General features: G+C 41.6%; 1 protein-coding gene across 1 annotated transcript; it reads right to left on the bottom strand.

The window, feature by feature from the left end:
* Positions 1–1,109: 1,109 nt before the first annotated feature.
* cldn17.3.L (claudin 17 gene 3 L homeolog) lies at positions 1,110–1,805 on the bottom strand. Its single transcript, XM_018245435.1, has one exon. It carries the CDS (start codon positions 1,803–1,805, stop codon positions 1,110–1,112), a length of 696 nt encoding a protein of 231 aa, XP_018100924.1.
* Between the last annotated feature and the right edge of the window lie 20,956 nt (positions 1,806–22,761).

Below are 22,761 nucleotides of genomic sequence, written 5' to 3'. Positions count from 1 at the left end.
CTGCGCAGGTCCAGTCCAGGGAGTTCACAGACGACATCTTCTTCCACGCGATCTTCTTCCTGCTGTGAACGGCGTTTTGGCGCATGCGCAGTAGGATCATTTCGCTGGTACGATCTACTGCGCATGCGCGTGACTTTTGGCGCATGCGCAGTAGATTCGTACCGGCGAAATGATCCTACTTCCCCTTTAAGCATTTCTCATTTACTGTAGTTCTTTGGTACTTTATTAAGCATCAGTACTCATTTCCTCCCATGGAGGAAAAAGGTCTTCAGTAAATAAGACCATAGAGAAAACAAATACAGAAATACTCAGTGTGAGACCACTATCAATTCAGGAAAAAGTGGGAAGGGTTGTATTGCTGTAGCTTTTCTTCAATGTGATTGGCTGGTCTCAAATTGCTCTATTTAGCTGTACAGCAGCCATCATTGTCCAGTAGAACAGTAAAAGTTATTTGCTCATTGGTTGCTGTGAGTAACTGCACCTGAAACAAATGTTCTCATTGGCATTATGTTACCCCCTTTGTGCAGCAGTTGCTATACAGTGAATTTGAGGATCCATTATATGGCATCCTATATACAGGTATGGGATATATTAAACAGAATGCTCAAGACCTGGGGTTTTCTGAATAAGGGATCTTTCAGTAATTTGGATCTTCATACCTTAAGTCTACTAAAATCATGTAAACATTTAATAAACCCAATAGGTTGGTTTTGCTTCCAATGAGGATTAATTATATGTTAAGTTGGCCATAGACATTTACAATTATGATCTTTCCTGGAGAGATCTTTTCAATACGTGTAGAGTTGAATTGTCAGATTTTACCTGTATCTGACAGTTTATCCCTAACAACGGGCAATGTTCAGGTGCCTTCAAAGAAGGGTTCCCCAGCTCAGGACAGGGGTTGAGGCAATTACACAATTTGGAAAGCACTACCGTAATAAAATATATTTGTTTAGAAAAAGTTATCTAACTATCTTTGATTTTATACAGATTTTATACAGATTTCTAAAACTGTAATACAATACATACAAGTTATGAATAGGCAAAATATAATTGTTCACTCCACAAATTTGAGTACCTTGTTGGTTTGGAAGCAATTCCTCTGGCATTTAAATATACTCAATCTTGTTGTAGCAATCTGAAAGTTCTCTATCTGTCGGACGTACTCTGCATGCCACGCCATGATCCTGAGGTGTGGAATAGATGCATGTTTCTTGTTGGTGCCTACTTGGACAGGCCCAGCATAACATTATCCCTCCAACAAGAAGAAATCCAATAGCTGGCCAGGCAAGGAACAAGGCTTCTCCTAGCTCAATCCTGAATCCTCCTTTGCAGTAAGGCTCACAGGCCTGGCAAACAATGTTGGCCGTCACCCAGATCACTGGAATAACCATCAAAACAATACTAATAATGTACAGGATTCCCGATGTTAGAATAAGGCAGTGCTTCCCGTACTTATTTTGAAATCTAGTGAGCACCAGCCCAATAAAGGAGAAAAGACATGCTAGAAAACTCAATATAACAGCAAAGCTCATCAGTACTCTTCCAGCTTTTATGTCTGTTGAGACTGAAATCACGGAGTCATAGCTTTTACACTGTTGTGCATTCTGGACCTGATTAACGCAGGTGCTCCACAGGCCATCGAAGCGACTGATCCACTGTCCATCAAGTCGGAAATTTTGAGATCCATCATTTTCCAAAATGACAGACACCCTCCACTGAGGCATAAACGTAATCACCCAGGCAAGAATCATCCCGATGCACCCACAGAGAAATCCAATGATCTGCACCACCAAATGAGCCATGTTCTTCCAGGCAAGACAATGGCAAGACCAGACTTTGGAAGCACAAGTGCAGAGATGGAGACGTGATGTGATGTTATGTGCTACATTGGATTAGGTCCATTTATATATTCAGGCTCATACATTAAACAATAGGATGAATAACAGGGGAACTGCATGCATGGAACATGTGAGCTTTAATTAATCTAGATGTGTGATGCCACTGAAATATCCCTGGTATGCCTGGAAGTTATTGAATCTTACACAAGCCCTTTCAACATAGAGTAGGCTGGATTATGATCCATAAACATAAGTTATGCTGTATAGAAGAAATTTTAAAAATATATATTAATGGGATGGTTCAACTTTAATTTAACATTTTAGTATGTTATGGAATGGCTAATTCTAAGGCAACTTTTCTCTTGGCTTTCCGTTTTTTTAAATTTTTTGTAATAGTTTTTTAATTATTTGCCTTCTTCTGATTTTATCCAGTTTCCATATGGGGGTCACTGACCCCATCTAAAAAAACAAAAACTCTGTTAGGCTACAAATGTATTGTTATTGCTACTTTTAATTACTCATCTTTCTATTCAGGCCTCTCCTATTCATATTCCGGTCTCTTCAAATCTGTGCATGGTAGTTAGAATAATTTCGGAAATTGCAAACTAGAGAGCTGCTGAATAAAAAGCTAAATAACAAAATATACCCACAATAAAACCACAATAAGAATATGAAAACCAATTGCAGGTTGTATCATAATATCACTCTTAACATCATAGTCAGGGGGTTACTTATCAAAGTCGGAATTTATCTCAATATTTTCTGCTACAAATTTAGATCAAATCCGCTCTGTTTTTTTACGCTTATTTATTACATTTTCCGAAAATTTGCTTTGCAGGAAAAAATCTGATTTTCAAAATATTTTGGATTTTCATCCGATTTTCAAGTTTTTTTCTGAATTACCCCCCAAAAAATCGGGGTATTGCACGAAACATAGCACACATCAAAAAAAATAATTTGGACTTCTTCCATTGACTTATATGCAACCTCGACAGGTCTGAGATGCCGGATTTTCTGATTTGGACTTTTCCATCCTCGGGGTTTAATAAATTCTGAAAAATTTGTGATTTTTTAAAAGTCAGATTTTATTAAAAAAACACAATTTTTTTTGTTATTTTTACATTCGGAGTTTAGTAATTAACCACCTTAAAGTTAACTCAAAGGTGAACAACCACTTTGTAAAGACCAAACACAAAATCATTATGCAATACCTTCATAACTAAGTGCGCTCAGAGACGTGGACCATTTTGCTCCCAATCTTGGATTCATAGTAGCTGTGACAGATAATAGGGTGTTTTTCTGATGCCTGATAAGATGTGGGGTTTAAACAAGATATTCTAGGCCCCTTTACTGGGGTATAGAGCTGAATGCATTCATAGACTAGGGCAGTGGTCCCCAACCAGTGGCTTGGGAGCAACATGTTGCTCACCAACCCCTTGGATGATGCTCGGAGTGGCCTCAAAGCAGCTTATGAATTCCAGGCTTGGAGGCAAGTTTTGGTTGCATGAAAACTAGATGTACTGCCAAACAGAGTCTCCTGTAGGCTGCCAGTCCACATAGGAGCTCCCAAATCAACCACAGCCATTATTTGGCACCCCCAGGGATTTTTTTATGCTTGTGTTGCCCCAACTCCTTTTACATTTGAATGTGGTTCAAAGGTAAATATGTCATTACACTGGGTGGTCATTCGGTAATTCTTCCTAACTATGGCTACTTGGATGGAGAATGGAGGAAAATGTGCCCTATAGCAGAGTGAGGTCCTACAGGCTGACCAGCTGGGTCTGATTAGCCTCAGGTGGCTAAACAGTAGCCCTTAAAACCCAGGCTTATCAGTCTCTCAAGGACTCTTACTGAGAGAGACACACAGAAAGAGGTCTGGCAACTAAACGCATAGAAGTCTTTGTACACATACACACACAGTTACCTGCTCAGAGGTCTGTAATTTTCCTGCCACTGTCTTTTTGCTGAATTGTTATTGCTGCTGAACGCTATTTTTGTTGTTTTTGGAAGAAAACGTCCTTTATTTTACAACCTGTTGCTGCTGGGAACCTGCCATATGCCCCTATTTCTGGCTGCCTTTCCCCTTACTTTCTTATTGTAAAATAAGGGGGTTGGTTGACTAGGGGGGGGGCATATATCACTCACCCCTTGAATCTAAACTGTATATGCTGGTATATGAGCTATTTTACATGTGTATACTTCAGTATCCTCTCCCTTGCTCCCATCCAAAGCAATAAGTCCAAAATCAGTAAGGTAGGTAGTAACTGGGAGTTTCCCTGAGGTATAAAAATGAAAGGTCAACTAATTGTTTTTATTCTGCATGAAAATGCTCATGGTATCCACACACTCAGGGGCTTTTTTGACATGAGAAGGTGAGCACCTTGCCTCAGGCAGCAGAGCCCCACAAGTTACAAGGGGTGGCAAATAGACACTCCTTTTAACTTTAAGGGCCAAAATCCTGGTTATTAACTTGATATTCGGCACTTCTAGCGCTGAGAGCACAATTGCAGCCCTTCTAGTGCTGTAAAGGTAAGTCTGTAGGGACAAGAAGGGGTTGCATCTCAAGGAAGCTTTGGGGCTAGGAATGCCCCTGTCCCCACTTCACTAGTGGAATATAAGGGAGGAACTACATGGACAATTTTGGCGCAAAAACGCAGGCGTCACGTCGGATGCGACGCATCGCGATGGATCGCTCGGAAATCGTCCGTGTAGTTCCTCCCTAAGACGAAGATGGTTGGCTCCCAGCAGCAGAGAATAAGACTCACAGGGCAAGAGTAATTGTTTTACCACCAATGTGGGTTTATGCAGCTTAGTTAGGTATGGGACCTGTTACTCAGAATGTTTGGTACCTGGGGTTTTCCGGATAATGGATCTTTCCTTAAATTGAATCTGCATACCTTTAGTCTACTAGAAAATCATGTCAACATTAAATAAACCCAATAGACTGGTTCTGACTCCAATAATGATTAATTATATCTTAGTGGGGATCAAGTACAAGCTACTGTTTTATTATTATGATGAAAAAAGGGAAACCATTATTAAAAATTTGGATTATTTGGATAAACTCTATGGGAGAGGACCTTTCTGTAATTCGGAACTTTCTGGATAATGTGTTTCCGGATAATGGATTCCATATCTGTCCTAGGTATTGTTTTATTATTGCATAAATATTGATTTATAAATAGAAAAATAAGTCTAAAAAAAGTAACTAAAAGTAAAATAGTTTTTCTGGATATTGGGGGAGAGTGACCCCCATCTGATAGCTGGAAATAGGCAGAAGAAGAAGAAACATAATAGGACATAACAATAGGACATTCTTTAACATACAACTTATTTGGTCAACCCTTTGTTGAAAAAAATGAAACAGAGCTTGTTTAAATTAAAAATATATATGTATTTACTGTACATTAAACAAACAGTGTAAAGATCAAATAGATTCCATTGTACAAACCACCAAGGCAATATATACATAATTACAAGATACAAGATAAGTCTTTACATGTCTGTCCATCAAGTGTTTGTCTCTGCCAGCAAGATGGAACCCTTTGGCAACTGGCAGGAGTCCAGAAAGTGGTTAAATGTGGTGCGGGTTGCTGTAACAACTTGACAGTTCTTCTTCAGTTTGACGTTCTCTACACACCAATTCTTGATCCTTGGGTGGGACGTAGGTGCCCCTTTCTTCATGGTGCTTACATGGGCAAACCCAACACATAATTATCCCTCCGACCAGGAGAAAGACAACAGTTGGCCAAGCCAGGAACAAGGCCTCTCCTAATTCAATTCTCAATGCTCCTTTGCAGACAATGGAATCACAGCTGTAAAAGATAATATTCTTCATTGTCCAGCTGACAGGAATAACGATGAGAATAACACTCAGAATATAAAAGATCCCAGAAGTAAGCAGCAAACAACGCGCACGCTCAAAGGCGATGAGGAGGTGGCTGGGATGAGAGCGTCTCGCGCTTCGAGGCCAGGGGCCGCAACCGGGGGACGGCGGGGCATGCGGGCACGCAGGATGCGCGGTGTCGGACGACGGAGAACAGGTGAGGGGCCGGCCGCGGGCGGGCGCTGCGGAGGGGGGGCGGGAGGGCCGAGCGGAGCGAGGGGGGGGGCGGCGAAGCCGCGGCGGGCGGGGGGGGGGGCGGGGGTGGGGCCGAGGGGGGCGGGGCGGGGGGGGGGCTGGGGGTGGCGCATGGGGGGGGGGGAGATCCGAGAGGGCTGGACCGCGCGCGAGGTAGGTGTCTGTCGGGGGGGGCGGGCGCGCGGAGCCGGATCCGCGGGGGGGGGGGGGAGGGATCGGGGCGCGGGGAGCGCCGGGAGGCGGGGGAGGCGCGGTCGGGGGGGGGGGACGCGGGGCAGACGCGCGCGGGCAGGAGGGGGGGGGGGGGGGGGGAGGGGGGGCGGGGGGGGGGGCGGAGGGAGTGGGAGGTGGGGGGGGCCCGGCGGGGGGGGACGGGCGCGGGCGGGGGGGGGGGGGGGGGGGGGGCGGGGCGCGGGACGGGGCGGGGCGGGGGGGCGGGGGGGGGGGGGGGGGGGGGGGCGGGGGGGGGGGCGGGACGGCGAGCGAGCCGGGGGCGGGGGTGGGGGGGGGGGGGGGGCGATGAATGGGGGGGGGGGGGGGGGGGGGGGGCGGGGGGGGCGGGGGTGGGGGCGGGGGGGCGGGGGGGGGGGGCGGCGGGGGTGGGGGAGGGGGGGAGGGGGGGCGGGGGGTGGGGCGGGGGGGGGGGGGCGGGGCGCGAGGAGCGCCGGGGGGAGCGCGGGCGGGAGGTGGAGAAGGCGCTCATGAGGGGGGGGAGGGAGAGCAGGTGGGCACAGGGCGCCGCGGTGGCGGTCGATAGCGGCAGGCGCGCCGGACGGCCGACGGAGCCAGAGTCGGGGGCGGGGTCGCGGGGGTGGAGCCTCCGGCGGATTGGGACATCAGCATCCCAACAAAGGAGAAGAGAAAGCCTAAAAAGGTCAATGTAACAGCAAAAATCATTAACACTCTTCCAGCTTTTAAGTCTGTTGTGAGGGACATCACAGAATCATAGCCGTTGCACCGTTGGGAGATATGGCCGTTACTGACGCAGGTTATCCACAGCCCGTCAAATCGGCTGATCCATTGTCCATCAATACGGTTAATCGAATGTCCATTGTTTTCAGCGATGACCGATATCCTCCACTGAGGCATTAATGTTATTATCCAAGTTAGAACCATACCAATGCTCCCACAGAGGACTCCAATGATCTGAACCATAAAGCAAGCCATTTTCTCTACTTAATAAGGGTCAAAAGATTTAGACTTTCTTCTCGTGGTGCTTGAGAACTAGTTCTGTGCAAAGTGACAATATCAGATGCCTGAGATTCATATATGTATCAACCCAGTCACGCACATCAGACAATAGAATGACAGAGTATAATTTACCAATGTGACATTTAATTATAGCATGATAGAACACACATGGAATGCTTGTATTGTTGTCAACTTTAATTATAAAGTATAAATGGGCATTGGAGACATTACCCTCAGAACAACATGAAGGCTATCCTTTCTAAAGGACATTTTGTTCTCTCCGTGTGAGCAGTGAGAGTTTATCTGCTCAATGGGCTGATACTATGTTATATCTTCACTATAAAATGTGGTTTATAGAAGTAATTAAAAAATAAAACAGATCTGATTACAATGTAGGAGAGGTAAAACTGGAAGCATTTGAATGAATGAATGGAGGGCAGGGCCGCGTACAACAAAATTTTTGGGGCCCCCTGGGCCCCGCCCACACTGACGACCAAGCTCCGCCCCATATCCCGCCCACATCGCAGTTAAAAGACCACACAGACATCAGCGCTAAAAAAGTAACCCCCCCCCCACACAAGTTGTAAAAAGCTATTGATGGTCAGGGCCCCCTTATAAAAAAAATTGGGGCCCCAAAAAAAAAAATTTACATTTTTTTTTTTTTTTTTTAAAAACATTGGTGGCAGGGGCCCCCTTATAAGTTAAAAAAAACTTGGGGCCCCAACAAAAAAAAATGTAAAAAAAACTAAAAAATAAACAAACATTGGTGGCAGGGGCCCCCTTATAAGTTAAAAACAAATTGGGGCCCCAAAAAAAAAATTTGGAAAAAAAAAAATTTTTTTTTTAAAAAAAAAAACTGGTGGCAGGGGCCCCCTTACAAGTTAAAAACAAATTGGGGCCCCAAAAAAAATTAAAAAAAAAAATAATTTTTTTTTTGAAAAAAAAAAAAACATTGGCGGCAGGGGCCCCCTTATAAGTTAAAAACAAATTGGGGCCCCAAAAAAAAATTTGGAAAAAAAAAATTTTTTTGAAAAAAAAAAACTGGTGGCAGGGGCCCCCTTACAAGTTAAAAACAAATTGGGGCCCCAAAAAAAATTTAAAATTTTTTTTTTTTTTTTGAAAAAAAAAAAAACTGGTGGCAGGGGCCCCCTTACAAGTTAAAAAAATTTGGGGCCACCAAAAAGAAAATTAATTTTTTTTTAAAAAAAAAAACCCAAAAAAAAACAATGGTGGCAAGGGGCCCCTTACGAGTTAAAAAAAAATTGGGGCCCCAAAAAAAAAGTTTAAAAAAAAAGATTGGTGGCAGGGGCCTATAGAATATTAAAATAATACATTGGTGGCCAGGGGATTAAAAAAAAAAACACAAACTGGTGTTCAGTAGAATTGAACTCATGGCTTCAGTACTTCAACTTCGCCTCCTTTCGTGACTTCGGGTCTTTTCACCGCTTCAGGACTTCGGCTTCGGCTGTTTTCGTGACTTCGGGTCTTTGCGCTGCTTCAGGACTTCGGCTTCGGCTGTTTTCGTGACTTCGGGTCTTTTCGGCGCTTCGTGACTTCGGGACTTCAGCTTTTTCCGTGACTTCGGGTCTTTTCGGCGCATCGGCTTCGGCTTTTCGGCACTTCCGCATTCGGCACTCAAGAGGAATGACGTACGGCTCGGGCGCTCGTAAGGGGGGCCCGGATCTTCAAAAAAATGCAGCGCTGCCGGGCCCCCCTTCATGCCCGGGCCCGGTACGCTTGTCCCCCCTGTCCCCCCCTGATGGCGGCCCTGATGGAGGGTGAGCAGAAAGCTCAAGGAGCAGTCAGATAAAATGAAATACAAGTATATATCGAATTTCTTTGAGACTATAACGTACTTGTCAATCTGGAACCTTAAAGGCAGCTGGTAATGTCAGATGCACAAAAGAACCCCTGCGGATTCCGGTGTTCACTGACGCCCTTTAGGGAATCTGGGCTTTCTGCTGCGGAACCAACAAGGAATTTGTGCGTTTGGTAGCAAGAGAGTTTGAGAAGAGGTACCGGCAAGGATCAGGCAAATCATAGTCAAAAACCAGGCAATTGGGTCAAGGTTGGCGGCAAGGATCGAAGTCAAACAGGCAGAAGTCAAAAACCAGGAAAGTCAAATAGAATATAACACTTCAGCAGGATCTGTGAACAGAAGCCAGCTTGGGCACTGTTACAATGGAAAAGGGCCTTTTTAAAAGGAGAATTGGTGCCAAAGTTGAATTCTCTTTGCGTCATACGCAAGCAATCCGACAGCTGCGTCATTTGCTCCTGACCGATGTGTGTGACGACGCCAGAAGCGCACCGGCTGTGAATGTGCACAACACAACGAGGACAGACACATTGGGAGGCAAAACTCTCGGTGCATTTTACAGAGAGAGATTATATCAAAATATATTGGTAGGGCCGGGTATACATATTGGGGGCCCCTAGGCTCGCCGCCATTTGTTGTCCTTGCCCGTCTGGAAGTAGGCATACACAAATTTAATTTGTCAGGTCCGGAACACTGAAGATCGGCACGCCGGAATTTTAACAAACTAAACAAACCTCCTGTGTTTCCCCAGTGCTTCAAACCAATGTTGATGCTGCTGGGTGACATGCCGCCCCTAAAATCCTGCTGCCCTAGGCCCAGGCCTTTTGTGGCCTCCCCATAAATCCAGGCCTGTAAATGGGGATGGGAATGTATTTGCGTGGGCCTCATCTGTAAAAAGTGATTGGGTTAAATGTCCAGTGGAGTGGAGGTCCCTAACCCTTATTACCAGTGAGCCACATACAGATGTAAAAATAGATGGGGAGCAACACAAGCATAAAAATGTTCCTGGGTGGGAGAAAATAAGTGTTGTCATTGGCCATTTAGTAGCTCATATGTGGACTGGCAGCCTACAGGAGACTCTGTTTGGCAGTACACTTGGTTTGTATGCAACTTAAACTTGCCTCCAAGCCTGGAATTCAAAAATAAGCTCCTGCTTTAAGGCCACTGGGAGCAACATCCAAGGGGTTGGTGAGCAACATGTTACTCCTAAACCACTGGTTATGGACCACTGATCTATAGGTACAGTATAAGGTGCAATAGAAGAAGCAGGTGTTAGGTTTAGGGCTACTTAAGAACATTGTGCTTTGCTGATGCTATCATCTCAGCAAAGTGAGTAGAAGATGACAGAACACCATAGAACATACCACAATTGTCATTATTACTAGAGTAATTTGTAGCTGATTCACATGCCTATGGCTTGCACCTACCAATGGTACATTGTTTTTAGAATGAGCTTGATTCAGGGCATAATCACAAAGTCATGCCATAATATAGGTTGAAATTGCCCAGGCTGGCAGGCCTCCCAGGTGTGGTCAGATTAAGATCCAGCTCAGACCAAATTTACACTAATGACTATTTACAATGTATGCTATGCCCATGCCTCTCTCTGAATCAGGTTAGCAATCTTGATGTGTTTAAATACATATGTCACTGCAATATGCTGTACATACAGTCAAGCTGAATGATTATATACTGATGAGAACATCCTATTCCTGTAAGAGTAAAGCTGGCCCTAGATGCAGAGATAAAATCATACAAAACAAAGGTTGCCTATTGCCTAAGGCATTGTAGGTCAGTTTGTTTAAACAATGTGACATTTATGTTTTCTGCTCATGAAAAACAAAAATGAAGAAGTATAACTATATTCCTGTCAGGGCCCGAAGGCTCTGTTGGGATTTTGCGGACCAAGGAGAAAGCTTTAAGTTCAATACAGTTTGCGGTAACAAAAGGGTTAGGCAAAAGATTAAACAAAGTCCAGGCAAAGGGTCAAATCCAGGCAGCGAGGTTCATAATCCAAATAGCAGGCCGAGGTCAATAACAAGAATCAAAGGAATTAGCAATAGATCACACCCTGGAACTAAATAAGATGAAGTTATATTTGGGCAAGGTCTGTAATGTTCTGGCATCTTAAATAGGACAGTTTTGGCGCCAAACAGACACTGCGTGCTGACGTTGCGCACCTTGACGTGCTGGTGTCCTGATGCTGTGTCCATTCTGATGCGCTGGCGTCAACATGTTGCGCACGTTTGGCGCACAGGCATCAGAACGTGCCATGAGGAAGTCCTAGAGCCTGCCATCTTGCCGAGGAGAACCGGAACCGCCATCTTGCCGAAGAGGACCGGTGAATATTCATTACAATTCCACACCAAAATGCTTCTACAGCTCTTGGATTGTTTCCTTCTACCACTTGAAATTCACTTTTAGTATGATGTAGAGAGTAATATTCTGAGACAATTTGCAGTTGCTTTTCATTTTTTATTATTTATGGTTTTTGAGTTATTTAGATTTTTATTCAGCAGCTCTTGAGTTTGTAATTACGGCAATCTGGTTGCTAGGGTCCAAATTACCCTAGCAACCATGCACTGATTTTAATAAGAGACTGGAATATGAATAGAAGAGGCCTGAATAGAAAGATGAGTAATAAAAACATTTGTAGCCTTACATCTGAAAGCTGGAAAAAGCCAGAAGAAGAAGGCAAATAATAAAAAAACTATAAAGAAACAATGAAGTTTAATTAAAAAGTTGCTTAGAATTAGCCATTTTATAACATAATAAAAGTTAACTTAAAGACCCACTCTTTTAAGATATGACTATGCATTCTCCAAATGATTTCCACTCATTTAGGTGCACACTACACAGGTAGAAATGTGGCACATTCTAATGATGGGGAGGCCAGTCATCAGGTAAGTATTTATTATAAAACCGGTTCATTTCCAGACTCAGACAGGCTTTATGATCATTTGCTCACTAGCATATAGAATAATGCTTTTGTAATTACCTTTTTAATTATTTAGGGATTAAGGTTTGTTAGTATTTCTTTTATTTAAAAGAAACAGAGAGTGGGGAGGTCCCAAAAAGACAAATGTGAACCATGTTGAGGCTTGATGAAGGGCAAATTAAAGGCCAGAAGCCAGAAAAGTTGCATTTGTGACAACAATAAAAGGATCTTTGTTCACCTTGTAATTGATGTGCTGCAGTTTGTGTGTTACTCAATGTGTGCCAGGGGCATGCTGGGAGATGTCCCAAGAAAGGGGTAATTGAGAATGGAGTCATGGAGCAGAGTACTAGTTCTCCTCAGAGGAAGGGGGTATATCACATTATAAGGAAACTGCTGAACTTCAGAAGACTCAGTTTGCCAGACCTAACCCTAATAAAGTACGAAAGGATATTCCAAAAAAAATGAGCAATCATTGGAACAATGAGAAAAAACAAATGAGCCATTCTAAGTACTTTCTTATTTTGTGCCTATTTTTCAACTTATACTGAAAGTTCTGCTTCGTAACCTTGTTATGAGCTAAGGGGCCCAGCCTAAAGGCCAGTTATGTGGAGATTTGGGGTGAGTGCTTATTTGTACCCTGGGTACCTTTGGAACTATAGCAGGGTGACTGTTACCCCAATGTTTCTATATATCTGTAACCTTGTTATGAGCTAAGGTGGCCCAGCCTGAAGGCCAGTTAGGGGGAGATTTGGGGTGAGTGCTTATTTGTACCCTGGGTAACCCTGGAACTATAGCAGGGTGACTGTTACCCCAATGTTTCTATATATCTGTAACCTTGTTATGAGCTAAGGGGGCCCAGCCTGAAGGCCAGTTAGGGGGAGATTTGGGGTGAGTGTTTATTTGTGCCCTGGGTACCCCTGGAACTATAGCAGGTCAACTACAACAAAGTAAGCAAGGAAGGTTTAGTCTAAAGGCCAGTATTTATTTGCCACTGTGGATACTTCTGGAACTGTAACAGAAGGTTCTTACCACAACATGTTATAGTAACATACATGCATTAAAATATAAATTGTTATATTAGTAACATGTCTAGGACTAAGTAGAATTGACAAAATGTAACATAAAAGGAGGTTGTGGCATAGCTACAATATAGAAAACCCTACGGGGGGGGAGCTGCTGAATGGAAGTCCTTCTCCCCAGCCACTTTTGCCTGTAAAATTTTGCCCCATTCCACCACTAAACTGAGGAGCGCAGCAGTGAGCTAGAAGGTGGGAGAAGTGGCTGGAAAGGGGAGAGAGTTTGTTTACGGGAGGGTGCTGCTTGTGGGGGGGCTCTAAATAGTCTCAAAGCCACTGCTCTACACTAACACTAATTGAGCATTGTGCACTTTTAAGAAATGCTTAAAGGTGTTGTAATCTTTTGGAGCAAACATAACTTTTTCAGTAAGAAATGTTATTTCATACACTGTAGACTGCCACAACTAGAATATTTGCAATTCCTCTACCATTGTCAGACGTAGTTGCTGAACAGTTTCCAGATTCACAAAAGATGAATTAAATTCACACAAAGGAAAATGTTTTTTGCTGTTACTGACTTTTTTTTTACATCCCCCATAAGTATCCTTCTTCAATGACTATTGGGCGCAGAGTGAGTTCTCTGGTTATGTGATAACAGTGCTGTTATTATAAGGAATACCTATTGGAACTGAGCTGGAGAGGGAAACTACTAAATGCCATTAGGTGAATGACGGTAGGGGACCTGCTGAGTTTTTTTTTTATATAACCACTAATTAAACCATGTTTAAAATTCAGGGTCAGTGTAATGTTCAGGCTGATGAGCATAAAATGCTTACATGGCCGTCCCTCTGTGAATAATTATTTGTCATTAATTAGTTGGGCAGCTCAGACATGGTTTATAGAAATACTTAAGGTCACTTAAATAAAGTAGGTTCATAGGCCAATGAATACTTATTATTCAGAGTTCAGCTGTGGGTACAACATGTGAATCTTCAGCCTGTGGCTTGTTTATTAGTTCAGCAGCACAGACCAATGCAGAAAATACCAAACAGAGGGGTAAAGACGGCAGCCAATTCCATGTTATTAAGGACATAATTATACAGGCTTGGCATTTTAAATACCTTGTTCTATGGTACTAGTTATTATGATGAGAACAATTTGGAATGCAATGTTTTGGCAAGTAGGAAGGAGCAGCCATTGGCAAGCATGAAGAGCAAGGAGTCCAGCTGGGCTCCAAACAAGTGAGAGTGGCCTCTTTATAACAAAACACTTGCTGAAGAACCACTATTTGTGTCTTCCTAAACCTTTGGGAGAATGATTGAGAATGAATTGTTTCTTACATGTATATTGATATTGTGCATCAGGGGCCTATGTGGGTCTTCACCCCAAAAGTATTTGTCATAAGACTTGTACACTATGTTTCTCAAAAAAACAAATGTAAATGATGGTAAAGATTCACTGTACCCAAAATTTAACAAAGAATTGAGGGGAACACCTATACTAGTATAGTCTTATTTTATCTCTATGTATAGGCCACGAGCAAACCTAGAGGGCACCCCTGCTGAATTGTCCTTAGTAGAGGGAATCCCTAGATTAGAACCATGGCACACAGAATGGTTTAAGGCTGGGGTCCTCAACCTGTTTTACCCGTGAGTCACATTTAAATGCAAAAAGAGTTGGGGAGCAAGCAACACAAGCATGAAAAAAGTTCCTGGGTTGCCAAATAAGAGCTGTGATTGGCTATTTGGTAGCCCTAAATGGACTGGCAGTCTACATGAGGCTCTGTTTGGCCATAAACCTGGTTTTTATGCAACCAAACCTTGCCTCCAAGCCTGAAATTGAAACATAAACTCCTGCTTTGAGGTAGCTAGAAGCAACATCCAAGGGGTTGGTGAACATGAGCCACTGGTTGGGGCGTTTTATCCTCCACATTTTTACCTTTCTAAAGTAGTAGTAGTAATGGGATTATAACTCAATTGGAAAGACATAAGGGTAGAGGCGGTCAACCTACCAGTGAGACAATAACTGCTTACACCAGTGATCCTCAACTAATAGCTCATGAGCAGCATGTTACACGCCAACCCATTGGATGTTGTTACCAGGGGCCTCAAAGCAGTTGCTTATTTTTGAATTCCAGGCTTGGAGGCAAGTTTTGGTTGTATAAAAACCAGGTGTCCTGCCAAACAGAGCCTCAATGTAGGTTGCCATCAGTCAGCGGGTCTGCTCCCTATAGCATTACTTTCCTCCCATTAGAAAAGTATGAAATCAGCAACGGTTGTGCCATGTGTTCCTTTATCTTGGTTTCTTAGGGCTTCCATACAACCTCCATACCCTGTGACCCTCTGTAAGTCCCACCTGGCATCAGCTTTTTAAAACGTTTCTCTCTGGAACACCAGATGTAAATTGGAGGAGCCCCCTACATCAGTCCTTACTGTTTCACCTCCCCCCGTGGTAGCCCTATAATCCTATACCTTGCCAGTTGCTGCTGAATTCTCATATTATCACCCCATGTGATTAGTGATACCCTTGACCTTCATCCCCAGATTCCCAACACAACCTGTGTGTCACCCCCTACAGTGGCAAAGGGCAGAGCGGCAACAATGGAAGCTTCATTCTTCAAACAAAAAAAACCTACTTGCTGTGCTTGAGTTCTAGCAGAATATGTTGGAATTATATAATAAAATTATACTAATAATATTAATATTAGACCTGGAGCTGTAGCTCCATTTGTTTTAAATCTGGAGGAGATATTATGAAGTTTGAAAGATTTTGGTCATGGAAAGGGTTACTTTGTACAGTAGAACTATTTATGCATGCTTTTGTTTGTCTGTGTAATATGAGCCTCATAATAAACCTCATTAATTATCTACTGGTATAGTAATTACACTATGCATCATTTCCTTGTGAGCTTCGTTCAATAAAATCCAACCCAACCTGCTCTGCATCCCAGTCAAACTGCAAGTGGAACAGCCAGAACTGATGAAAGCTGTGGATACACCATACAGGAGAGCAGTAGTAGTGGTTCCTTATAGTACAGCACATCTAATAATGCTTCTTTTAAATTCCAATGTGTCTGCAATCAACTTTGCTGTGTTCGGCCATCTTTTATCTGCTGTTCCTTATCCCAGTCTGTTATGTTTAATAGTGTCATAGTTAATAGAAATTCATGTCCTGCCCCTAAATCCCTACAAGCACTAGAAATGATGGTGTATATTGTATAAGTAAAGACTAGTTTAACATTATTTGTAAGGGCTTTTTGCTCTCTCCTAAAGCAGTGGTGCATCACCTGTGGACACAAGCTTCTGCCATGACTAGATTTCTCCCGTTCTTCTAGGAGGGTGGGCAGGGAGCAGGGCACCCTATTCATCTACATATATATATATATATATATATATATACCCTGCACCCCAAGATAATACAGGCTCCATGTATTGGAAAGAGGGCTGGGATAAGAAAGGTCAAACCAGAGGGCAACATAGGAAAGTTACAGCTGCAGAGAAGGCTGCATCTTGACTTGCTATGGTGGCAATTGCCATAGCAACCTTTTGCCTTAAGACTAATTTAAATAAACCATTTTTAATGCTTATTATATGCTGATAACTCCATCATTCTTCTGATCTCTGTATTAGAACTTCTACCAGGAAACAGGAGTTCCCAGCACTCCAAGGAGATGGCATTTACTTTCTTAGACTAAGAAGATTCTAATGACTATCTCAAAAGAGAAGAAGAAGGAGTCTATGCAATTGGCTTGGACAATGAAATGATTTCATGAAAGGTTGGCTGATGGGACCTGGCACGTGCTCCTAACAATACAGAGCTTCCATGTTGTTCTGTGGTATCGGAGTTTCACTGTGCTATAAACAGGAGAAATCCAGTCTGGGTTGGGCTTCGCAGGATAAACAGTGTGGGCACGTGTATTTTTTTTTAACTCAGGTTCCTTAATAATTACCAAAGTATACTATCATGTTGTGTTTATCATTTTGTTTTGATTACAGCTGTCATTTGTTAACTCATACTGGTGTGACTAATATTAAACTGAATAGATTAGCAGCTAAAATACAGCTAAATGGCACATATAACTCCACCTGGTGGAACATGCTTGTTGCATCAGTTGAAGGCACTACCCCAAAATCAGCATATCAGATGACTCTAATTAACGAATTCACATGCCCAGATCTTACCTCCATGAGAAGCACATTATGCAATGATTTAAATATAATCAAAAATATGAATATGGTGCCACTAGAGTTTACTATCACTAAGACAAAATAGACGTGTGAAAATGTAATGGTAGTGGTTTAGGAGGCATGGCACGGATCTAAAGTTCTAAACTTCTAAAGTCTCTGAAAGGAATATCAATGCAATAACAGTTTATTGGGTTTGTTATGAGGTTTTTTTTACTAGAAGCCTCTATTACTACACGTGGTGGGTTTGAGTGCAACTTTCCTGGATATTTTACCTGCGAGGAGGCAAATCATGGCAAGAAGGGTTAGCATCTCAATAAAAGACTTTATTGGTAAGGAAATAGACATCTTCGCCAATAAGGGTCGTTGCTTCAGATTTTAGTCATCAAGGTCCCCTTCTTTAGCTGAGGCAAATTCATTGCAGGTTTCCAATTGTCTGGAAATACAAGAACATAGTGGTACGGGTTATTTTTTACGGGCTATCAGCTATTCTCATGCCTACCATCACCTTGTGCTGTGCAAAGCATCACTTGGAATAGTGTAAGGTTGCCACCAATGGATTTTCCAGAGCAGTGGACACGTATGAATTGTGCTTCACCATATTCACAGATCAATCTTGGATGTGGAAAATGCCAGGAGAACCATACCTGCCTGATGGAGAATGAATAACTGGATGTAGCCAAACTGACAATGACTCCTTTGCAAAGTTTTAATGGGACCCTTGGTTACAGGAAAATAAACCCGAAGACTACAGGATACAATGACATTCTTGACAATTCCATAATTCCTACTTTGTGACAACAATTTGGAGAAGACTTTTTGTTTCAGCGCATTAAACGGGTGGTTCACCTTCAAGTTAATTTAAATATGTTATAGACTGGCCAAATCTAACCAACGTTTCAATTGGTCTTCATTGTTTATTGTTTATAGTTTTTAAATTATTTGCATTTTTCTACTGACTCTTTCCAGCCTTCAAATGGGGGTCACTGACCCCATCTAAAAATGAATGCTTTGTAAGGCTACAAATGTATTGTTATTGATTCTTTTTATCACTCATTTTTCTATTCAGGCATCTCCTATTCATATTCCGGTCTCTTATTCAAATCAGTGCATGGTTGCTAGGGGAATTTGGACCTTAGCAGCCAGATTGCTAAAACTGCAAACTGGAGAGCTACTGAATAAAAAGCTACATAATTCAAACACCACAAATAATAAAAAATAAAAAACAAGTGTAAATTGTCTCAGAATATCACTCTCTACATCATACTAAAAGTTAATTTAAAGGTGAACAACCCATTTAATGCCCCCCCCCCATACACAAAGTGAAATCTCTACTATGGGGCAGATTCACTATGGGTCGAATTTCGAAGTAAAAAATACTTCGAAATTCGACCCTCGAATTGAAATCCTTCGACTTCGAATATCGAAGTCGAAGGATTTAGCGCTAATCCTTCGATCGAACGATTAAATCCTTCGAATCGAATGATTCGAAGGATTTTAATACAACGATCGAACGAAAATCCTTCGATCAAAAAAAGGTTAGCAAGCCTATGGGGACCTTCCCCATAGGCTAACATTGACTTCGGTAGCTTTTAGCTGCCGAAGTAGGGGGTCGAAGTTTTTTTTAAAGGGCAAGTACTTCGACTATCGAATGGTCGAATAGTCGAACGATTTTTAGTTCGAATCGTTCGATTTCGTTCGAATTCGAACGAATTTAACCAATTCGATGGTCGAAGTACCCAAAAAATACTTCGAAATTCAAATTTTTTTTATTCGAATCCTTCACTTGAAGTTAGTGAATCTGCCCCTAAATGTTGCTGAGATTGGAGGTGAAGAACCTGATTGGTTTACACAAAGCCCTGACAGCATCTCAGCTGAACTCCTATTGGAGGATTTGGAACTCCAAATATGAGCCAGGCCTGACCCCCAAAATCAGTGGACAAAGAGAAGAAAGAGGTTCTACTGGCAAATTAAACTCAATATGTGGAATCAGTGTTTCAGATGCACCAACTCCAGACCCTTAGCTCAGGGAGTAGTGAACCGATATTATGCAGATAGATTATATTTGGCTATCCAGCCCTCAAGGGAATCCAACATTATAAAAGTAAAAGCAATATTTAATAATTAAAGTTAAAAAATATACTTCTGCTTGTTTCATATATAGTATAAAATGTGGAAGGAGACAAATAAAGGAACAATTGCAATCATGAGATTTAACATTTGTAATACAGGTATGGGACCTGTTATCCAATGCTAATCTAATGCTCAGGGCCTTGGGTTTTCTGGATAATGGATCTTTACATAATTTGGATCTTCATACCTTAAGTCTACTAGAAAATCATGTAAATATTAAATAAACCCAATAGGCTGGTTTTGCTTCCAATAAGGATTAATTATATCTTAGCTGGGATCTAGTACAAAGTGCTGTATTTTTATTATTACAGTGAAAAAGGAAATCATTTTTAAAATGTTCAATTATTTCATTAAAATTGAGTCTATGTGAGATGGCCTTTTTATAATTTGGAGCTTTCTGAATAACGGGTTTCCCCTACCTGTATATGTAATTCTGTCATCCAGCCTTCTATTGCTTTTGGTGATATCACTATCTATTTTTTTTATAAATTATTAATTTTCTTCAATTTACATTATATTTGACCATTAATGAAACAACAGATCTCATATCATTAAAACAGAGGATTCATTTTTTCCTGTATTATATTCTGCCAACCCAGTGCCAAATGGGCAGGAGACTACAACCTCATTATATTGCAATCTTCAACTATATGTTATATGGCATAATAAATTGCATCATTGGCTAATTAATGGATTAAAGATGATTGGAGGGAATGACTCTTCCAGGCTATATTACACACTGTAACTATTATGCAAGGACAGATTAAGGTGAGATAAGGATCGCATCAAAATCATTAGAGGTAGATCCTGTTCAATAAACACAGGGGGTTAGAAATCCAGCACACGGTATCTATACAATGTTCTATCATACTCACAGGCTGAGGTTTTGTATTCATTCTACATGGAAGGGCCTTATCTCTAAAAGGAGCCTTGAGTGCAAGTTTTAGAAAGTAGAAGTAAGAAAATGAATGTAAATTTGTTGCTATGGGATATTGCCCTGGTCAATGCTCGAACAAACGAAACCTCCAAGGGGCATATTTATCAAGGGTCGAATTTCGAATTAAAATAACTTCGAAATTAGAATTCAAAAAGACCTACAGAAATTAAGTTTTCGATCGAATAGGTCCGTATTCGGCCGAATTCGAATTGTACGAATCGAACGATTTGTACATGTAAAATAATATTCTCAAAATATATTCCTACTGACTTTTCTCTGCAGACTCTTCACCATCTTTCATAATTCTGCCATAGATGTGGCTCTCTTTATAAAATCAAGTTACTGAGCAGAGAAGAATTAACGAATGCTTTTTTGGTCAAGTTTTTTTTTTTGACACTAAAGGTGGCCATAGACGCACAGATAATATTGTATGAAACTAATTTTTGTCCGATATTCGTTGCGTGTATGGTGGAAAAAGAGCCGACCGATATCAGCAGAAGACTTGGATATCGGTCGGCTCGTCGATCGGGCTGGACAGAAAATTTTGATCGGGTGCCTTTGAAGGGACCCAAACATCGGCCATTGTTAGTGCTGAATCGTAAGATACAGGTAGAATTCTATTGTTTCTTCCCTTATATCTACCTGTATATCTGACAATCTTTTCCAAGAAAGATCGTAATTGTTACGTCTATGGCCACCCTAAATTAATTTTCTGTTGTCCAGTCGGACAAAATGCACAGCAGGTGGCGCTGTTATTTAACATTCATTATAGTGTGTAGAAAAAGGGCTCCTATCTTGAAAACCAGACAAAAAATTAGGTTTGCTTTTACTTTAAAAGATAGTTATCCACCCATATGTGTTGGGTGACTTGATGTTTCTGTTTATTTATCAAGGTGCATGGTTCTAGATCATATATCAAGGCTTATGTTTTTAGCAGGAGGTTTAAAGGGCAAGTAAAGTCTAAAAGAGAATGTGGCTAGAAGTACTGTATTTTGTATACTAAACATAAACACGAACTTACTGAACCACAAGCCTAATCAAACAAATGATTTATGCTTTCAAAGTTGGCCACAGGGGCTCACCATCTTGTAACTTTGTTAAACATCTTTGCAAGACCAAGACTGTGCACATGCTCAATGTGGTCTGGGCTGCTTAGGGATCGTCACAAATGATCAAAACAGGGAAACAAACAAAGCTGCTTGAGTTCTGCATGGCTGGGAAGTAAGGCGGGGCTCCCCCTGCTGTTCATAAGTATGATTGTTTCCCTGCAGAGCAGTTAGGGACCGTCTGACAATTCCTATCCACAGCAGTAAATGAAGGGAGAATTTCACTGCATACAGTCAGGTTTCTTATAAAAACGGTACACATTTTCTAATTAAAGTATATTGGAGATAGGTTTCGTTTTCATTAAAGAAAGTAAGAATGGGATTTTATTTTTTTGCCTTTACATGCCCTTTAAAGAATGTTTGTTACCTTTAAATTAACTTGTAGTATCATGTAGAGAGTGATATTCTGAGACTATTTGCAATTGGTTTTCATTTTTAATTATTTGTTGTTTTTAAGTTATTTAGCTTTTTATTCAGCAGCCCTTCAGCTGCAATTTCAGCAATCTGGTCACTAGGGTGCAAAGTACCCTAGCAATTATGCACTGATTTGAATGAGAGACTAGACTAGGAATAGGAGAGGGAGTGACAGATGAGTAATAAAAAGTAGCAATAAATTTGTAGCCTCCCAGAGCATTTGATTTTTACATGGTGTCAGTGACCCCCATTTGAAAGCTGAAAAAAGTCAGAAGAAGAAGCCAAATAATTCAAAAACTATAAAAAAAAAAAAAGGGAACACGAAGGCCAGTTGAAAAGTTGCTTAGAATTAGCCATTGTATAACATACCGTACTAAAAGTTAACTTAAAGGTGAACCGCCCCTGTAAACACCACTAGTTAAAGGAACAGTAACTCCAAAACAATTAAAGCGTTTTAAAGTTATATTAAAATATCAAAGAGGGACACATTTACTTAGGGTCGCATATCGAGGGTTAATTAACCCTCTATATTCGACCGTCGAAGTAAAATCCTTCAACTTCGAATATCGAAGTCGAAGGATTTACCGCATTCCCTTCGTTCGATTAAATCCTTCGAATGGAACGTTTCGAAGGATTTTAATCCATCGATCGAACGATTTTCCTTCGATCAAAAAAAGCTAGGAAAGCCTATGGGGACCATTGATGCTCGGTAGGTTTAAGGTGGTCGAAGTTTTTTTTAAAGAGACAGTACTTCGAATATCTAACGGTCTATTGGTCGAAGATTTTTAGTTCGAATCGTTCGATTCGAAGTCGAAGTCGTAGTCGAAGGTCGAAGTAGCCAATTCGATGGTCGAATTAGCCAAAAAAATACTTCGAAAATTCGAAGTATTTTTAATTCTAATCCTTCACTCGAGCTAAGTAAATGAGCCCCGTAGTGTTGCCCTGCACTGGTAAAACTGATGTGTTTGCTTCAGAAACACTACTATAGTTCATATAAACAAGCTGCTGTGTAGCAATGGCGGAAATTGAAAAAAGGCTATATGGCACAGGTTAAATAGTGGATAACAGATAACACCATTATGTTCTACAGAGCTTATCTGTTAT

The sequence above is a fragment of the Xenopus laevis genome, chromosome 2L (assembly GCF_017654675.1).
Source record: "Xenopus laevis strain J_2021 chromosome 2L, Xenopus_laevis_v10.1, whole genome shotgun sequence".
Taxonomy (NCBI): domain Eukaryota; kingdom Metazoa; phylum Chordata; class Amphibia; order Anura; family Pipidae; genus Xenopus; species Xenopus laevis.
This window is presented reverse-complemented; position numbering and strand designations above follow the sequence as displayed.